The 21,099-nt window shown below is 46.0% G+C and overlaps 1 protein-coding gene across 3 annotated transcripts in view; it reads left to right on the forward strand.

The window, feature by feature from the left end:
• dhx37 (DEAH (Asp-Glu-Ala-His) box polypeptide 37) overlaps positions 1-16,179 on the forward strand; it is a 54,612-nt gene extending 38,433 nt beyond the window's left edge. For all 3 annotated transcript variants that reach the window (XM_038790309.1, XM_038790318.1, XM_038790326.1), the window contains exons 21-28: positions 421-537; positions 898-1,070; positions 1,893-2,007; positions 10,752-10,889; positions 11,140-11,234; positions 12,654-12,727; positions 13,355-13,452; positions 15,399-16,179. In XM_038790309.1, the coding sequence (XP_038646237.1) occupies positions 421-537; positions 898-1,070; positions 1,893-2,007; positions 10,752-10,889; positions 11,140-11,234; positions 12,654-12,727; positions 13,355-13,452; positions 15,399-15,481 (893 nt within the window). In that variant the 3' untranslated portion in view covers positions 15,482-16,179. The remainder of the gene's footprint in view (positions 1-420; positions 538-897; positions 1,071-1,892; positions 2,008-10,751; positions 10,890-11,139; positions 11,235-12,653; positions 12,728-13,354; positions 13,453-15,398) is intronic.
• The last annotated feature ends 4,920 nt before the right edge of the window (positions 16,180-21,099 follow it).

Raw genomic sequence — 21,099 nt, forward strand, 5'->3', positions numbered from 1 at the left:
GGGGGAGAGGGAATTTCACAGCTTGGAGCTTAGGCAACAGAAAACGAGCCCATCGTTTGTTGGATAAAAAGTCTCGACACCCAAGATCTGGAGAGCTAACCCAACATTTTCAGGAAAGAAGTGGGTACAAGGACAAATTGGGAAAATGTTAGTTTCATTACGTTGGAAGAAAATTGTATTGAATTAATGTTCAAGGTGGTGAAGGAGTAAAATGGCTTAATTTCACAATGTTTTAAGAATACTTCAAAACATCAAGAAATCATTAGTGATTGAATTGATTTTAAAAATTCCAGAATAAATAGTGTTTATTCACTGGCAAAAATAGTGACAATATTACAACACAGACTTTAAAATGACAAAAGCTTGCACATTCATTACCATGTAATTATCTTTATTTCTGCACATTGCTGTATATTTCAGGTGCTGTTGGTGCTAATGAGTATGCAGGATGTACAACTCGCTTCTGTACAGAAAATGGACTTCGACATAAGGCAATGATTGAAATCAGACGTTTACGAGGGCAGCTTACTAATGTTGGTAAGAATTGATGGACAACCTATAATATGAAAAAGGTTCCAAAGTATGATATACAATAGAATTTAAGTCGGCCTTGTGACATGGGTTGGTTAATTAGTTTGGCAGTGATAAAATAGTATCAAAGTAATAAACCTTGCACTTAAGTTATACAAATGCAATAGACCTTTTTTGTATCACTATATATACATTATAAATTTCTTTGCTGAGGAAACAGCAAGCCATTCCTTCGTTTAAACAAAAGCTTACCTTATCTGAAGTGCATGGTCTCGTTATCGTACAGCTGTTCATTATAATACCCCTGTGATTAATTTTAATATGGTTATTTTCTGAGTGGTTATTGCCTTTTCTGCTCTTCTCCAGTGAATGCTGTCTTCCCAGAAGCAAGCTTGTTTGTTGATCCCAAGATGAAACCGCCAACAGAAACACAGGTCATGTACTTAAGACAGATTGTAATGGCTGGCCTTGGGGACCACATTGCCAGAAAAATCCAGTCAGAAGAGCTGCTGGATGAAAAATGGAGAAATGCCTATAAGGTGAGTGAATTGAAGTTGAATACTTAGATTTGATATTTGGGTAGTGAGGCTTTCCACTCGATGTTCTGGAATCTAAATTAATGATTGGGCCTGAAGGATTAGCAGTGGGTTGTCACAATCAGGGACGTTTGAGTGTCACATATTTCAGTGCTACAGGATTATCATCGAATGAAAAGTTGAAAAAGAAAAACCCTTCACACTGAAAAATGTGGGCAAAAGCTTTACTGTGCTGTGACCTTCAGATTAGATTAAAGAATTGCTTCAGCAAACACTTCCATGTTTTTGTTTAATTGTCTTAAAGGAAAATATGTTTCTTAAACTCTCATTCTTTGTAGATTAAAACGAAACATGCCTTAAATATCTTTAACTCTTTGTTTTAAAAGGTCAGCTTTCTTGTTGCAATGTGAATTCCAAAGTAGGTTTTCCCTTGTTATGTAACTCTGTAACGGAAACAACTTTATGTAGTTTTATGTACATTTATGTTCTCTGGTGATATTGGTTGCATCACAGATTTTGAGGTGTAACTTCAAAGCAGCAGAGGAACTCCCAGCCCCTGGAAACAGCACTGCAGGATCGAAAAACAAATTATTCTGCCAATAGCAGGGTTTGGCATATCTGGAGGTCTCTGTCCATTTGAAACCACATCTCGCCATATTTATAATAGAGGCATTCAGGGACATGCAAATGTTCTCTGCAATTGGTGCCACCAGTTTGGGCTAGCTGTAAATGAGACCCTATACACAGGTATCAATGTAACATAACGTTAAAACCTGATTTACTGTGTAATTCTTTTTAATATTAAACATTGTATGTGTTCCACAGACCCCACTCATTGATGAGCCAGTGTTTATCCATCCAAATTCAGTGCTGTTCAAACATCTTCCTGAGTTTGTGGTTTATCAAGAAATAGTGGAGTCTTCCAAGATGTACATGAAAGGTAGGAAGGAACTAACTCTCTCCAAATTACAATTTTTTTCAGATGTTTAAACAATTAACATCACAAATATTTTTCTGATTTATAAATGGAAGGCACTGCAACATTGAGATGTTGAATCATGTTTTATATCTTATCACTTTTCCTCTTAGTTTGCAAAATTTCTCAATTTGCAAATAGGAAATTTGAGCGATAAAGGAGCTGCATTCTATGCCAAGTACACTATGGCTTTGTTATTGTTGAGAGTAAAGTACGGTGGCATGTGGCGCAGTGGTTAGCACTGGGAGTGCGGCGCTGAGGACCCAGGTTCAAATCCCGGCCCTGGGTCACTGTCCGTGTGGATTTTGCACATTCTCCCCATGTCTGCGTGGGTTTAACCCCCACAACCTAAAGATGTGCAGGTTAAGTGGATTGGCCACGCTAAATTGCCCCTTAATTGGAAAAAAAATAATTGGTTCTTCTAAATATATTTTTTAAAAGAGTAACGTCCAACTGGAATCCTGGTTTCCAAAAATTGAATCTAAATTTAAATCAAAATAACTTGTATGATTGTATTTTGATCTCATTCACATGAATAATTATCACCTATGTGAGGGTTTTAAATAGCTTTCTTAAAAATACTTTGCATGACTGAAGAAAGCATTATTATCTGCACCTAAAATGTTGCCATGTGAAATGAGCTGATTCAGCTCTGTAATTGTAAAGACTCCTAATCAACTAGCACCAATTTAAAAATTAAAACTAGTATCCCGATTCCTCTTGCCAGGTTATATAATGCTTTGCAAATTTGCTAGTTTTTAATTTCATTTAATGCCAGAAATCATGCCTTTCCCAATCACTGTTTTATTTCTGCGTTGCATCTGCAATCAGGAACGTGACATATTTCAAAAGTGAAATATTCCTAACTGCACATTTAGGGGGGGGGGGGGATTTTTTAGTGATAAAGAGTACAACTGAATTTCATATATGTGAGTGGCTTCAACAGACATTTATCCTGCGTATCTATATTGGAAATATGTTAATATTGAAAATGCTTTAGCTACAGCTGCACACTTATCAAATTCCTTTAACAGAAGATGGCAACATTTAAATTTCTATCAGGTGGAATACAATATCAAATGTAACATTTGAGAAAATTCTGGTATGGCTATATTTATCATGTTTCTAAACATGAACGTGACATGAAAGAGTGATTTTCAAACACAGCAGCTGATACAGATATTAATGCCATGCTTCTGGGAGATTACAATGAAGCAAAAACAATTTATTTCTTTATCACTTCTCTCTCTCTCCTCTGTCATGGTGAAACTATTTGAAGAAGTAACTTTATCTGGTTTTCTTCAATTGGTGCTGGTCTTACAATAGGATGGAACAGTGTCTGAATCCATGTGTCGCAACAATGAGTTGGCAGCATGTCATGAAATCACTTTGCAGTCAGAACAATAATTATTGAGAAAGCTGTAACATTGTCTGTTTATTCTGCAACCGCAGACCAATATGGAGGTGAATGTTTTCAATTAAAAGCATTCATCTTACTTATCAGTGGCCCTAAGCGAGATGTGGAACGTGTTATGATCTCAGTAGAGACCAGTAACTTAAAAAGAAATTTGAACTGAAAGAATTACACTGCAAGATTTTGTGTTTTAAACCAAAACCTTCACTGTACAATAGTTTGACAAATCAATAACTAACAACTCAACGTTTTATTGTGTAAACACTTAGGGCGAGATTCTCCGCACTCACGCCGGTTGGGAGAATAGCGGGCCGCGCAAATTTTCACGGCGACGCTGGTCCGACGCCCTCCCACTATTCTCCGAACCCCGCACAAACTACACGTCGGCATTTCCGGCAAAGGCCTCGAACGCGCCCCCGACATGACCAGAATCGCTACTTATTGGCCCCCCGCTATTCTCCGGCCCGGATGGGCCGAAGTCCCGACGTCATCACGCAATGTTTTCACGCCGGCCAACACACCTGCTTTTCAAGTTCGTCAACCAGTCGTGCTGGCTGACGAGAGCTTCAAGGAGGTGAGCGCACCGCTCAGCGCACTGCTGGAGTCTGGCCACAACGGGGAAGGCATCCCCGAGAATGGGGGGGGGGGGAAGAGACGGAGGGGTGGGAGTGGGGGGGGGGGGTAGGGAGAGAGTGATGGAGTAACCCGTCCAACCCCGGTTACAAAATGTTTGCCACCATGCCATGGCGTACCGGTCCCGAGTACACGGCCGCTGGTTGCCCTGTGGCTTCCGGACACAGGCCACTGACGCACCAGTGAAGAGGACGTAGTTAACTGCCCGTTGGATGCAGAAAGTGACCTGGGGTTAGGCTGCCCGCGTGTCAGCGCGACCAGGCCACCGGGACACACAGGTATCCCGTGGCAGGCGGCTGCCGAGGTGTCGACTAACCTCCGTCTAACATGTCCCGTTTCTCTGCCCCCCCCCCACCACCCTTCTGTAGGTTAGCACAATGTCTGCGAACCGAACGGCTATGTTCTGCGCAGTGGTTGGGGCCGCTGCACTACATTTGGAGATGCAGCAGCATCCACAGCCACAACCCGCAGTGGATGCAGGGCCAGCTGCAGCAGCAGAGGGAAGGGCCGAGGAATTGCCAGTCGTCGAGCAGCATGGGGGGGGAGGAGGAGGAGGGGGAGGAGGAGAGAGTGAGGGTGCAGCCACAGCACCAGAGGCGACGACCAAGGCCGAGGGTGTACCGTGCCCGGATCTCTTTCCTAACAATGACGGACATCACCTGCAGGAGGAGACTCCGGCTGCGTAGGCGGACGGTGATACATATCTGTCACCTCGTGGCGCACCTCGCCCCACGTGGAACGGGGGAGGACACGCGATCCCGGTTGCCATCAAGGTGACAGTCGCTCTTAACTTCTATGCGACTGGCTCCTTCCAGTCTCCGAGCGGGGACCTCTCTGGGATCTCCCAGTCATCGGTCCACAGGTGTATCCGGGATGTGACCGACACCCTCTATGCCATCGCGGACCGCTACATCACCTTTCCCGAGGACCGAGCAAGTCAAGACTCACAAGCTCGTGGATTTGCCAGCGTGGCCGGGATACCGATGCTGCAGGGGGCAATCGATTGTGTTCACGTCCCCATGCGCCCGCCTGCAGGGGACAGGGAGGTGTTCACAAACAGATGGGGGACATACTCCATGAATATCCAGGTGGCGTGCGACCCCCACATGAGGATCATGAACGTCTGTGCAAGGTTCCCAGGGAGTGTGCATGACTCCTACATACTGGCGCAGTCGTACATCCCTGCGATGTTTGAGGGGCGTCCCCCCCCGGCTAAGGGGCTGGTTGCTAGGCGACAGGGGTTATCCGCTGAGGTCTTGGCTGATGACGCCTATACGGAGGCCTCAGGCCAATGCAGAAACACGATACAACGAGGCCCATGCAGCAACCAGGGGTGTGGTGGAGCGCTGCCTTGGCCTCCTGAAGATGAGATTCAGGTGCCTGGACCGCTCCGGAGGGGCTCTGCAGTACCAGCCCGACAGGGTCGCTCGCATTGTTGTGGTCTGCTGTGCGCTGCACAACATCGCGATGCAGAGGGGAGATGACCTGCTGCAGGAGGCGGAGGGAGAAGCCAGTGGCAGTGGTGCCAGCACAGAGGAGGAGGAGGAGGGGGAGAGGGAGGAGGAGGAGGCTGGCGGAGTGGCGGGTGCAGCACGCAGACACGAACCAGGTGCTGGTGATGTCCAGGAGGCGGCATAACGGACCTGGCGAGGACGGCGGGCACGCGACGCCTTGGTGGCAGCACGGTTCACGCGTCGCATGTGAAGTCCCCGCTGAACACCAAACCACTACCTGCATCGCTAGTCGTGCAGAGGGTCAACACACAACTGCCACCACCACAGCCCCCCCCACCCCCTCTCAGTGTACACTGCTCCACTTAGACATCACCCTTACCACTGGGTCCAGATGGTATGGTACAACATCGATGGCTGTGTCAGCGGGTGTAATCAGTGCCATGTGGAATGATGACAGCCCGCTCTGCAAAGAGCTGTGAGCTCAGAATCGTTAGAGAGAGTCTGACCCATGGCAATAGCTGAACCATTCACCTTGGTGGCTGCTGAGATCGTCACGGACACTCTGTCACGTGCCCGCGTGGGCTAGTTGTGGGAAGGGGTGGGGGGGAAGGGACTGCACACCCGGCACCGAAGTTTCACCGCTCGTCAACCCCAGCGACACTCGGTCACCATCACGAATCCTGTGGCTGTGGAACAATCACACGGTATTACAAGTAAGGTGGAACAGTGCGTTTAATGTGAACAAACATTTACAGGTGCCCTAGCCCCTACAACTAAACTGTGCCCTTCACCCGTGCCAACTTACTCAGTGTCTCACTTTGTTGCCTTACGGGCCCTACCACTACGTCTAAGTGATTCTCCAGATGATACAGCAGGAGTGGAGGAGGACTGCTGCGAATCGCCCCCTTCGACTAGTTTCTCCTTCGGCAAGCGTTTCCTGAGGCGACCCGGCCTTGATGGGCCAGGCTGCTCTGCGGGCGTCTCGGGTGACGTTGTGCCACCCTGCTCTGCCTGCTGCCCACCCGATGCACCAGGGATGGGACGGGGGGAGGCCGAGAATTCCGGGACGTCCCGTGATGGAGTTAATGGGACGGACCCCGAAACCACCTCCTCCCTCGAGGAGCCCGGTGGCCCCCGGGCCTCACTTTGGGACAGAGGTGCGAGCGGGGAGGTGCCCCGTCGCGCCACCGACACCTGGCGCTGCCAGTCCTGGAGGCCTGCAACGGTATCCACCAGGATCCGAAGGTTTGCAGAGACGGAGTCCAGGGAGTTAGACATTCCCGCCAGGGACTGTGCGACCTCAACCTGTGCGTGCACGACGCCATCCAGCACGTGTGTCAGGCGGTTGATGCTCTCCGCGACTGACTGCTGTGACTGGGCCATGACCTGCTGAGACTCGGCCAAGGCCTGCAGCGCGCCGACAATGTTGTTTTGGCTCTGGCGCATTGCTGCCTGTGAGAGGGCAACCCTGTCCAGGGCCGAGGATGACGCCTGCACGTGAATCCCAACGTCTTGCATAACCTGACCCATGGCCGAAACCGTTTCACCCATTGCCTCCACCGCGGATGCCACCCGTGCGGTGTCGGCCTGGGTTTCTGCCATGAGCGGCACCACTCCCTGCTCGTGGACGCGGTTCGACTCCTCTAACAGCGTCTGCAGAGTCTGGAAGACAGCCCTCATCCCGTCATTGTGTCCCTGGGTTTCTTGATGCATCGGCTGTGTGGGTGGGTTGAGAAAGTCCAGGAACTCTGAAAACGTTTGGGAGCCAGCTGCATGCTGGGCCTGGCCTGGCCTCCGCCAGTCTGGGCCCTCGGCTGCTCCGACCTCCACCTGCTGTACCTGCTCAGCTGTGATGTGCGAACCAGACTGTGACCCAGGAGCCTCATGACTAAATAGGCCAGCCGGGGTGAGTGTCTCTGGGATGGTGGATGGTGTGGGAGAAAGCTGTGCCGCAATCTCGAGGTCGTCTTGGGTGGACGCCGCCTCGATGTCATCGGCCCGCTGAGAGGCCGCAGGGCGTTCGCTGGCCATTTCTTTATCTAGCGGTGTCGCCGCCCTCTGGGCGTCCTGCTCACAGATTCTGTTGGGGAGGATGGGACTCCCCGCTGATCAGGCACCCTCTGTTGTGCGGCCCCGGGTGAGGTGGGGGCAGATGCCTGTGTCTGTCTGGAGCCAGACGGCCCTGGTCGTTCGGCATCACGTCCTAGGGAAGAGAATGAAACGGGTTATTTAGAGACGCTCGGCCAGGCACTGGACGGTCCCAGTGGGAAGAGTGTGAAGGGACAGAGGATGGGGGAGGTGTTCCAGTGGGCAGGGTGTGTGAAGGGGCAGAGGATGGGGGAGGTATCCCAGTGGGCAGGGTGTATGATGGGACAGAGGATGGGGGAGGTGTTCCAGTGGGCAGGGTGTGTGAAGGGACAGAGGAGGGGGAGGTATCCCAGTGGGCAGGGTGAGTGGTGGGACAGAGGATGGGGGAGGTGTCCAAGTGGGCAGGGTGTGTGAAGGGACAGAGGATGGGGGAGGTGTCCAAGTGGGCAGGGTGTGTGAAGGGACAGAGGATGGGGGAGGTATCCCAGTGGGCAGGGTGTGTGAAGGGACAGAGGATGGGGGAGGGGGGGTGTTTGCCATGCAGGGTTGTCTCACTTGTTGCAGCTCCGCCAACCTCGCATTGCGCGATCTCCCGAGTAGCAGATCCGCCAACAAGGTCCAGGGCCCTCTGCTCAAAAGTGGTGAGGGGCCGCAGGATGGACGAGCCCCCTCCCGTCTTGTTCCGCTCACGGGTGTTGTGAGCGGTCTTGTCCTGTTGGGGGAGGGGGCATAGGTAGATTATTACAATACGGCAGGTATCAGCAGTCCGTTCAGATACTGGTACAGTTTGGGGGTCAAGTTGTAATAAGACGATTGCATCTCTCCACGGGGGCCAGAGCGCTGGGTCTGTGACAGCTTTGTGAACCACCCTCAACTCACTGCCACAATCCCCCTCCACCCCCCGTGCCAGGGGGGGGAGGTGGGTGATTAAGTAAAGGGGGGGAGGGATGGTTGTGACCCGGGGGCACCATCTTGGCACTTACCCTGGCAGCCCTGGTGAGGTCGTGCATCGTCTTCCGACACTGGTCAGCTGAACAAGGGGTCTGCCCCACAGCACTGACGGCAGCAGCAACCTCACGCCAGGCCTGGCGCACCGTGCTGGCAGGGTGGCGATGCCCTCTACGCGGGCAGATGATGCCCCTCCTCTGCTCGATGGAATCGAGCAGCATCTCCACATCAGCCTCCACAAATCGCGGGGCTGCTCTCCTCAGCTCCGACATCCTGGCCTACAGTTTCTGTGCTCGCCCGCGCCTTTTTACGGCGTCGGGCGGCGTCACGTGGGCGTGCTCGTAGCGTCGCCGCATTCCGCCGTCATCGCGCACGTGATTGACGCGGCCCCGTTCCTAGCCCATTTCCCGGACGTGAATACCTCGGGAAATGGGTCGTGTCGGGCCGTCGCAAAACTCGGCCGTTTTCACGGCCAACTTCGCGATTTTCCGTGGGTGCGGAGAATTGCGCCCTTATTCTTTAAACTCAAAAATCATAAAAGAATTCCTCTTTCTATATTTATTTCCACCCAAGAGTTCCCCTATACTTTACAGAATAGTGAGGGGAATCAGGGGTTATGGTGAAAAAGCAAGAGAATGGGTTTGAGAAACATATCAGCCATGATTGAATGGTGGAGCAGACTCAATGGGCCCAATGGCCTAATTCTGCTCCTGTGTTTTATAGTTCCTTCACTTCTCCTGTGACCAAACCAAAGTGTGCTACCTCTTTCAGGAATTCATCCTGATTCTTCTCTGTTCCAGCTATTCTCCAAGGTGAGATTTCTTTGGGTCCTTCCACTAGCATCTGACTGGGTAACCCTCTAACTCCCCTTATGTACCTCATGATAATGGACACCCCAACTCAAATATGGGCCCTCAGTGCATTCTTGTTAAGTGATTCCAAATCAAAAAACACCCTTTGTCCCTGCTACTGGTCTGCAGCTTCTGGCAGTCTCTCTCTGCTTGTCTCAAAGCTGCTTCCAGGCTGACTTCAGCTGTCTAACGCAGAGGAAACTAAACCAAACACAATGCCTCCTACTAGATAAAGATTTTAATTAATCAATTTTTCCTTCTGCAATCAACAGGAATAATTTTATATCTCTAATGGAAACAACTGCAGTCTTACCAGACTCACTGGCTCCATTATGAAGTTAAGTGGCACAGTGGTTAGACTGTCTGTGTGGAGTCTGCACGTTCTCTTTGTGTCTGCATGGGTTTCCTCCGGTGCTCCAGTTTCCTCCCACGGTCCAAAGATGTGCAGGTTAGGTAGATTGGTCATACTAAATTGAACCTTAGGGTGGAGTTGCAGGAATAGGGCTGGGGATTGGGCATAGGTATGGTGGTCTTTCGAAGGGTTGGTGCAGACTCGATGGACCGAATGGCCTCCTCCTGCCCTGTATGGATTTTATAATTCTATAAAAAATTCTAAAAGAGAGGATCAGCTGTTTATTACTTTCACATCTGTAACTGTAACCTTTGTAAGTAGACATGGGCCATTCTTTGAATTGTAATTATCTTAAGGGTGTTTACCAGCTTTAGATTCATAGAATTTACAGTGCAGAAGGAGGCCATTCGGCCCATCAAGTCTGCACCAGTCCTTGTAAAGAGCACCCCACTTAAGCCCACGCCTTCACCCCATCCCCGTAAACCAGTAACCCCAGCTAACCTAAGGGAAATTGATCATGGTCAATCTACCTAACCTGCACATCTTTGGACTGTGGGAGGAAACCAGAGCACCTGCAGGAAACCCACGCATACACGGGGAGAACGTGCAGCACCGCACAGTGATCCAAGCCGGGATTCGAACCTGGGACCCTGGAGCTGTGAAGCAACAGTGCCAACCACTGTGCTACCGTGCTGCCCAAACTAGGTGCTTCTATTCAGCTTGCAATTGAAATAAATAATTACCAAACTAAAAATTATAAAACATGAAATTGAATATTCATCACAAAGGATCAAATTGGGTTGGAGCACTCTTTTGAATGAGGAGCTGCTTAGCAGGCTGAATGAAATTGCAAAATGTGTCGCATTTTGATTCTGATCCTTGTTATAAACATTTTATTCGTTACATACTAGATTTTTCTACTCATTTTATGCAAATTTAAAAATTGTGAAATCAAATCCTATTAACAGGACTGACTTCGATTGAATCCGAATGGATCCCTCTTCTCCTCCCCCAATACAGTCACTTTGGAAAACCTCTGGATACACCACCTCCTCGTTACTGCCCAGAGACTGGCCGGGTTAAGTGTCACAGAACAAGTACCTTCTGTAAGTTAATGTGTTAATCATTGAATAACACATTCCACGCATGAAACATGTATTTATTTTTTAACCTAGTTAACTAATTTAACTCCAAGGGAGGGTTTCTTACTAAGCAGTAAAAGATAAGGACCACAAAATGTGGGGAGAAGGAGTTTAAATTTACACAATTTAGAGAGGGCAGCAAAAATTTTCTGAGACTTTATTTTGGTGTAGATTTGGTAAGCAAATCAGTTTGTTTCTCTTTGATTGATTATAGTCAGAATTGGTTGGCAACTTCCTGCCGTGGAAGTGGACTACCCAGAAGGACTGGATCGATACAAATATTTTGCAAAGTTTTTGTTGGAAGGAGCGGTGAGTGCTTCCCATGCTAAAAGTGTTAAATTTGTGTTGTCAATTTTGCACCCAAAAGATTCCCATTTTGTTTTGTTATTGCAACCTTTTCACTTAAATTATTAATGGGATGAATTCTTAGGGGCTGGTTTAGCACACTGGGCTAAATCGCTGGCTTTTAAAGCAGACCAAGGCAGACCAGCATCACAGTTCAATTTCCGTACCAGCCTCCCGAACAGGTGCTGGAATGTGGCGACTAGGGGCTTTTCACACTAACTTCATTGAAGCCTACTCGTGACAATAAGCGATTTTCATTTCATTTCATTTCTACCCCCAAGAATTGGCAAAACATGTTAATACGAATAATATTGTGACATGGTAACTTCTCTGAGGGCAGTATTTAATTGTTGCCCTGCCAGTTTTCTTTGCTGTTGTTCCTCTGTTGGAGCTATTGATTACTTGGATACAGATCCCAAGATGCCACGTCTATACTTGGTATTTCCTGAATAAATGGTCTTCATTAGTGGCCTGGGTGATAAGTGGTGTTGTGCTATTCAGTTGCATGGACCATCACAGTTTTGGGTGCCTTTACCAGATATCCATACTTTTCTTTTTAATTCCCTCCATAACCAAAGGGCGCTGAGGCCGATTTTGGCACTCTGATGCCATGCAGCTGACTCAACACAGAAAATCTGGGTCACCTTGTCTGTACCTCTGAGCCACTTGAAATCTGAGCCTGGTATGGCTACGTTGCTGCAAAATAATGTGCTATTCTCAAGTCTTGGACTAACTTTGCTGCACTTATGGTGCTTTCAGCCATTGAAGATTGAAGAATTATTTCCAAAATCATTGCATAAAGTTTTCAGTGTGAAGGAATTAACTCGGAACATTCTAAACATGAATTGTTCCCAAAAAAAAGTGTAAAGGACAAGATGTTGGTGCTGTAATCAAATCAAATGGATCTTAATTTCATACTTGTTCAATATATGCATGATGATGTTACAGTACCAGTGGAAAGAATCACTCAAAGCAGCATGAGAAGTACTAATATGCAAATGGAAAGAGCATTTTATGTTACATTTATTTAATGCTGTCCGTCGATGGATACTTCTCCATGATTGAAATATTCATGGTTGAGTTATCCCTGGGTTAAGCTAATATATTTTAACAGCTGAAAATAGTGATATTGGCAGAAGCTTCAGAGAATTATGTGTGGTCAGAGAAATTTAGTTTGGGCTGTGTTGGGAGGAAGCTTGGGGGCAAATGGAAGAAAATAAGGCGACTCTGGTAGTTACTGTTTGGGTTGGAAGGTGAAAGGACAGTTCCTACTCCATTGAGTTGTAGATTAAATTAAGATGCCTGTGAAGTTTGCTGAACATTAATAATACAAAATCTGTTGTGGAAATAATGTTTTATTTATTTTTATACCCTACACTGAAGGTCATTAAAAAATTTGGTTCTTACGTCAAGTGTCTACTTTCCAGTCCATCAACTATGTTGAAGACATGGGCTAAGTAAGTTTGTAGCTTTTTCATCATCAACCAGACTTGAACTTAGTAAATGCAAATATCTGTTGATTTGGCTAGAGTTTCCAGCGTTTGAGAGAAAATCGATCTTTTGGTGGATTTGTCTAAAGCATGCTTTGTAACCCGTAACTCTCTTTCTCTCTCCTCCCTCCTCCTCATGCCCCCCCCCCCCCCCCCCCCTCAATAAAGGTGCTTTTTTAATGTGTTTTTGGTCTTTTTTTAGAATAAATTTAAATTCCCCAATTTCTTTTTCCAATTTAAGGGGCAATTTAGAGTGGCCAATTCACCTATGATGCACATATTTTTGGGTTGTGGGGGTGAGACCTACGCAGACACGGGGAGAAAGTTAAAACTCCACAAGGACAGTGACCCAGGGCTGGCATTGAACCCAGGTCCTCGGCGCCATGAAACAGCAGTGCTCAGCACTGAGCCACAGTGCTGCCCATTTTTTGGTCTTTAAGTAACAATAGTCAATGTAGATGTAAAACATTTTTCTTGTGCCGTACAAATTTACTTGGCAACATGGTTTAGATATTTATTTTGGGCAGATTGTTAAAGTGATTTTGTTTGCAATGTTACTTGTTGATTGGTAATCATAAATTTTCTCTTTCGCAGGCTGCAGCCCAGGACAGATGCATTGTTGGGAGCTCTGGTTTCTGAAAATGTGGATAATCGTGATGCATTACTTGCTGCCTGGAAGAAAAATAATAAATGTGAGGATGCTATTATGTTGGTATCTTGTGTTCACCAGGGCCACGAAATCAGCTTCCACAACTCGAGTTCATTCATGAGATTAGAAATGCTGCAGTGAAAATATGAGATGCTTTTGTTTCCAGTTTGTTTTGCAATGACCTAAAACTGTTCAAATGTGTTCAAATGTATCAGCTGAAGTTCTTTAAAATTTGTGCCATATGCACTTTAAAAAAAAATCCTCGGGCATATGCTTCCTGAAAATTCATCATTTTGTTTTTGGGAGCTATCGGGGAGAAATTGGATGTTTTGCTGGTTTAGTACATTGTCCTTTCACTCATAAAGCTGTTGCACTGCCAGGTGAAAGTTTAGGGAGCTCCTGGTTCTTTCAATGGATAACAAAAAGATCTTGCATTTATGCAGTTCCGCTTTACAGCATCGAGGTGGCCCAAAGCATTTTACAGACAAGAAAGTGTGAAGATATGCGGGTAACAGTTGTAAACTGGAAATTAAACTGTTAAATTGCCCAAAGATAATGATGGGTTAAGGCATTGCAAATGGGTCTTTTATTTACATCAGCATGGTAGCACAGTGGGTAGCACTGTTGCTTTACAGCTCCAGGGTCCAGGTTCAATTCCCAGCTTGGGTCATTGTCTGTGCAGTCTGCACGTTCACCCCTTGTGTGCGTGGGTTTCCTCCGGGTGCTCCGGTTTCCTCCCACAAGTCCCGAAAGACGTGCTGTTAGGTAATTTGGACATTCCGAATTCTCCCTCTGTGTACCCAAACAGGCGCCGGAATGTGGCGACTAGGGGCTTTTCACAGTAACTTCATAGCGATGTTAATGTTAGCCTACTTATATTATTTTCAGCTTAATTTCGAGTAGTTAAAGGGATTGGAGTTTTCAGCTGTTTCTGTCATGACTGCTATAGTTGAAATATCTATTAAATACCCACCTAATTGAACATAATCAGCTAATTGAGAGTGGGCTTGTGCATTATGTTGTCATATCTATTTCATTTATACTGTTGGTCATCGAATTAAAACCTATTTTTGAGGAGGGAGACTTGGTGGAAATGTGACTCCAAATGCTTTCAGACTTGCGCTCTCGTTTGACTCCAGTCAAGAGAAATGGAATAAAAGTCTCTGTTTTAAGAGCGCTGTGGCATTCATGGCAAATCTCACCCAGTTCCTGATGAGGTCTGGCCAGCATTTAAACCACTGCTCACAATTTTGTACAGTTGGTCAGTCTCTTTAGGGGACCACATCGGGCAGCACGTAGCACGGTGATTAGCACTGTTGCTTCACAGGGGACCCGGGTTCGATTCTCTGCTTGGGTCACTCTCTGTGCAGGATCTGCACGTTCTCCCCATGTCTGCTTGGGTTTGCTCTGGTTTCCTCCCACAAGTCCCGAGAGACGTGCTTGTTAGGTGAATTGGACATTCTGAATTCTCCCTCAGTGTACCTGAACAGGCGCCAGAGTGTGGCGACTGGGGGTTTTCGCAGTGACTTCATAGCTTCATAAGCCTACTTGTGACACTAATAAAGATTATTATGATTACAAGGTTACTGTGGAAAATCAAATATCATGCATTACGTCAAGGGACAAATTGAGGCCCTTAAGCATGCTTTACTTTTTAAAAAATAAATTTAGAGTACCCAATTTTTTTCCAAGTAAGGGCCAATTTAACATGGCCAATCCACCTATTCTGCACATCCTTTTGGATTGTGGGGGTGAGACCCACGCAGACATGGGGAGAATGTGCAAACTCCACACAAACAGTGATCCGGGACTGGGATCAAACCCAGATCCTCGGTGTGTGAGGCGGCAATGCTAACCACTCCACCACCATGCTGCCCTTTAAGCAAGCTTTACACTGATAATTATTTTCTGTTCAGAGTCTTGGTTAAATTATTTCTTCCATTCTGTGATAGCTAACCTTCTACTGTTACTTCCATTTTTTTTTATCAGATCTGTTGTTAGCGTATTGCCAGTGGCTTCCTGAGGCAATGCAAGCTGATGTTTCACAGCACTGGCCTCCAACGCAAGTATAACGTGCAATTTAATAATTCCCAGTTGAGGGAAATTATATTCATCAGCAACTATGAACTCTGAAATACTGACCATCAATGGAATTTATGTTTGCGCATCTGATCAAAAATTGACTGCTTTGAAGAAAGTATGAAATATAACTCAAAAAGGTGTGGAAGTGAAATGATATTCTGCTCAAGTTAAAGACTGAAAAAGTGTTGGAACTACTCAGCAAGCCTGGCAGCATCCGTGTGGAGAAGAACAGGGTTAAGCTTTAGTCATACCTGGAAAGGGATAAGTTGATGTATTTGACTGAGAAAAAACATAATTTAGATTTATTTGGTAGCTTTGCATTGGAATAATCTGCATTACAGCTGAACCCTTGTAATGAATGAACCACAAGAGCTTCATTCGATATCTTATGAAACGTTTTTCTCTGTTGCAAACACAGAATTTTGAAAAATAAATGCTTAGAGCATTTTTCATTGAACCTGTACTCTAAATTTACTGTAGCAGTAAAAGTACTTGTGTACAGTGCAATTGCAATGTACAGTAAGACTTGTGGTCTTTATAAGACCTGGGGGGAACGCTTGAGTGTACCAAGAGGAGAAAAATTCATCAAACACTGTTTAAAAAATATATAAATAAAGATGTCTGTACAGCCATCTTGGGTGGTTGCACTTACAAAAACTGATTAAACATTTATAGTTTTCAAATGTGAGCTATGCTTGATGTTTGAGTGTTGCGATTCCTTTCTGACACATTGAACATTTATTTTGAAAACCGGTACAGATAACGTGAGCATCAACAGTTCTGTTTAATAAACTGATACAAATTGCTTGCCTAAAGATTACTGTGAAAATTCTGATCCTTGTTAGCTTTGTTTTCGTATAAAGAGGTAATTCTTGAACGCAGTGAAATTTAGAACATACTTGTCAGGAATGTTTGAGTATTCACTTATTTTGGAACTTGCCACTATAAGGTGTGCTGCAACCTCTGAGGTTGAAAGTAAACATGCCAAGTGAAGAGAAAAATTTCTTTGCAGATTTTGCAAAGCAAGTTTGAATAATTTATTGGCCTGGAGTTTGCAGTTAGCTGCAAAGCAGGAGTGCTTGCACTGACCTCGAAGAAAACTTCCCCTGAAGCTCTAGTAGTTTTCCTTTTCCCGATCTCTCATCATGTCAATGGAATCTCCAGCAATAATATCGGCAAACAAGGTAAACAGCCAATCACATTGTATTATTCTCATCCAGCAAGCCAGAAAGATAAAATCACCCAATATCCTTCAATTTTAAATTTTCTGACAATAAAATAAACGATTGATTGGATGAAGATAGAAGATAAAATAAAGGTGATGAACTTTTTAAAAATTGAAACAATGTGGAATATGAACCCATACCAAAACAGCCTGCTCCTATCAACCGTAGCACCGAGATCCACCATCTAAACATGCGCCAATGCAAAATTTCACCACAAGTAGCTCGGGAGAAAACCAGGTGCAGAGTTAGGGACACAATGGAAGTACACCTCCGGGTGTAGATTGCAGCATGCAATTAAAAAGGCAAATGGAATGTCAGCGTTTATTGCAAAAGGACGAGTATAAAAGTAGAGACGTGTTGTTGCAATTGTATAGGGTGTTGGTGAGACCACATATGGAGTATTGTGTCCAGTTTTTGTCTCCTTATTTGAGGAAGGCTATGGTGGCATTGGAGACCGTTCAGAGAAGGTTCACCAGATTGATTCTGGGGGTGAAAGGGTTACATAGAAGATAGGAACAGGAGGATGCCTTTTGACCCTTCGAGCCTGCTCTGCCATTCATCACAATCATGGCTGATCATCTAACTCAAAAGACTAATGCTGCTTTCTCCCCATAACCTTTGATCCCATTCACCCCAAGTGCTATATCTAGCCACCTCTTGAATATATTCAATGTTTTAGCATCAACTATTTCCTGTGGTAATGAGTTCCACAGGCTCACCACTCTTTAGGTGAAGAAATGTCTAATCTCTGTCCAAAATGGTTTATCCTGAATCCTCAGACTGTGACCCCTGGTTCTGGACACAACCACCGTTGGGAACATCTTCCCTGCATCTACCCTCTCTAATTAGAATTTTATAAGTCTCTATGAGATCCCCCCTCATTCTTCTGAACTCCAGCGAGAACAATCCTAACCTAGTCAATCTCTCCTCGTATGATAGTTCCGCCATCTTTGGAATCAGTCTGATAAACCTTACACTCCCTCGAGAGCAAGAACATCTTTCTTCAGAAAAGGGGACCAAAACTGTGCACACTATTCCAGGTGTCGCCTTACCAAGGCCCTATATAATTGCAACAACACATCCCTGCTCCTGTGCTTCTCGCAATGAAGGCAAACATACCATTTGCCTTCTTCACCGCCTGCTGCACCTGCATGCTTACCTTCAGCAATTGGTGCACAAGGACACCCAGGTCCCACTGCACACTCCCCTCCCAATTTACAACCGTTCTGGTAGTAATCTGCCTACTTTTGTTTCCAAAGAGAATACCTCACACTTCTCCAAATTATACTGCATCTGCCATTGATTTTCCCACTCTCCCAACCTGTCCAGATCATGCTGTAGGATCTCTGCATCCTCATCATGGTTCACCCTCCCACCCAATGATCTGCAAACTTTGAGATGTTACATTTTGTTCCCTCTTCCAAATCATTGATACATATTGTGAATAGCTGGGGTCCCAGCACTCCCTTCATTAGTCTACCTGGCCAAACTTCCTGTCAATATGCCCTTTCCCTTTCCCTGAACTCTCATCTTTCATTTCACTTCTGTACCCCCTCGTGCCCTCTCTGAGACTTGCCCCCTGCTCTCTCAAACCTTCTAAACTGCTGACCACCCAACACCACTTTGTGGTCCCCATATCCCAGAACTCCATGTTTGAATCCGTGCATTTAGGTTTCTGTCCCTACCATAGTACTGGAATTGTTAGGGACCCAGACCAGAACTCCTTTTGTTATGGGATCCGGATGAGAACTCAACTCTTTACTTGGGAGTGGGTTAGCACTGTGGCCTCACGGCGCTGAGGTCCCAGGTTCGATCCCGGCTCTGGGTCACTGTCCATGTGGAGTTTGTACATTCTCCTCGTGTTTGCATGGGTTGCGCCCCCACAACCCAAAAATGTGCAAGCTAGGTGGATTGGCCATGCTAAATTGCCCCTTAATTGAAAAAAAATGAATTGGGTATCCTAAATTTATATTTAAAAACTATTTACTTTCAAAAATTATGAGGGAATGTTATTGCGCCAAACGTGTAATAACACTGACACCTTTTATGGTAAAACAAACTTTAATTTAGATACAGAATTTTTACAATATTAGCAATAAGGAAATAGCTTGCATTTATCAGTTATAATATAATACTTGCTTTCTAACCCTGCCTCTATGTTTTTTCCAATTAAGCAAACCAACATATCTTGAATACCACTCATGGATAAAGTCAGCAACAAGGTTTCCACTTGTTAATATTGGTACAAAGTCTTAGAGAGAGAGAGAGTCCATTAAGAGCAAACTGAACCCTGTCAGTCCAGCTTAGTGTTCCAGAAGCAACTGACAAGTCTGGCCCCTCCCATTAATATGTCATCTGCAATCCACATTCTAGTATCTTGTTATGAATGGTTACATTGCCCCTGCAAAAATCAATGATTCTCTCCTTTTGTAATCACAGCAAAAATACTAAGTGCAAACTTAAAATCTGAAAATGTCTCCCGTTCGTCACAAAATAAAGTCACAAATGCAGTCCTCTGTGGCTGTGAGAACAAAGATAAACATTCTCTCCTGCTGGACCTGTCTGCAGTCTTTGACACCATCGTTTTCACACATCCCAGCCTCAGCTCATCTGCTGATGAAACCTTCATCCTTGTAATTGGAGGCTTAGAGCTTTACGCACAGAAAGAGGTCCTTCGGAGCATGATGTCTGCGGGGCCATCAAGCACCTATCTGTTATAATCCCATTTTCAGCACTTGGTCCATAGCCTTGTGTGCTTTCAAGTGCTCATCTAAATGTTTCTTGAATGTTGTGAGGGTTTCTGCCACCCTTACATTTAAAAAAATATATATTTTTATTCTCCTTTTTCACATTTTCATCATATTTACAACAATTACTTAATAACAACAAATACAACGGCAATCCCCTAGCTAACAGTTCCCTCATCCTTCCCACCCTCAAACAGCTCCCAACATTTTGAATACAAAACACCAATGAAAAAGAATCATCATTAACTGGTACATTCCCAACCGCTCCCCACGCAATGTTCGATGTCATCCAATTCATGAAAATGCAGGATGAACAAGGCCCATGAGTTGTAGAACCCTTCCATGCTCCCCCTCAACTCGAACTTTACTTTCTCGAGTGTTAGGAACTCCAGCAAGTCCCCCCGCCACGCCGAGGCACAGGGCGGAGAAGTCAACCTCCACCCCAACAGAATCCGCCTTCGGGCAATCAGCGAGGCAAAATCTAGGACATCTGCCTCCGCGTCTGCTTCCAACCCTGCCCAATCCTACACCCCGAATAGCTTCTCGGGGACCTGGTTCGAGTCTCACTTGCACCACCTTTGAGATTACCCTTAAGGCCTCCCTCCAATACCCCTCCAATTTTGGGCAGGACCAAAATATATGAACGTGATTTGCTTTCCCCCCCCCCCCCCAACAGCGTTCACAAACATCCTCCACTCTCTCAAAAAGTCGGCTCATCCTCACCCTTGTGAGGTGTGCCGTATATACCATCTTCAAATGTATCAACCCCAACCTCGCGCACAAAGTTGACGCATTCACTCTCCATGGCACCTCACACCACAACCCCTTGTCCATGTCCTCCACAAGCCTTCCTCCCACCTTGCCTTAATCCCATCCAGTGATTCCTTATCTTCTCCCAGAATAACTCCATAAATCGCCGTCAACACCCCTTTCTCCAATGCCCCCACCGTCAGTATCTCTTCAAACAGTGTGGTGGTCGGTTCAATCGGAAAACTGTACCTCATGCCTGGCAAAGGTTCGGACCTGCATATACCTAAACATCTCCCCCTGCCCCAACCCATATTTCTCCCCCAGCTCCTCCAACTTCGCAAACTAGGCTGCCAGAAACAAATCCTTTAATACACTAACTCCCATCTCTGAAATTCCCATCCCACCTCAAATCTATAATTCCCTCAAATCAGCATTTCCCTTGACCCTGCCCACAACCTAAAATGCTGGTGCAACTGCCTCCAGACCTTGAGCGTTGCCACTACCACCAGACTCCCTGAATATTTCCCTGGGGCCATCGGGAGCGGCAATGTTGCCAACGCCCTCAACTTCGACCCCCTGCATAAACTCTCTACCATTCTAACCCATTGGGAGTCCCCCCCCCTCTAACCCAGCTCCACACCTTCTCAGCATTCGCAGCCCAGTAATAATACAATAAATTTAGGAGACCAACCCCCCTGACTGCTGTCCTCTCTGAAACAGCACCTTCTTAATCCTAGCCACTTCACCCCCAAATAAACGAGGTAATCATCTTCTCTGGTTCCTTAAAAAACGCCTTTGATAAAAAGATTGGTACGCACTGGAAAATGAACAAAAACCGTGAAAATACATTCATCTTAATTGCCTACACCGACCTGCCTGCGGTAG

This window comes from Scyliorhinus canicula, chromosome 1 (assembly GCF_902713615.1).
Source record: "Scyliorhinus canicula chromosome 1, sScyCan1.1, whole genome shotgun sequence".
Classification (NCBI taxonomy): Eukaryota; Metazoa; Chordata; class Chondrichthyes; order Carcharhiniformes; family Scyliorhinidae; genus Scyliorhinus; species Scyliorhinus canicula.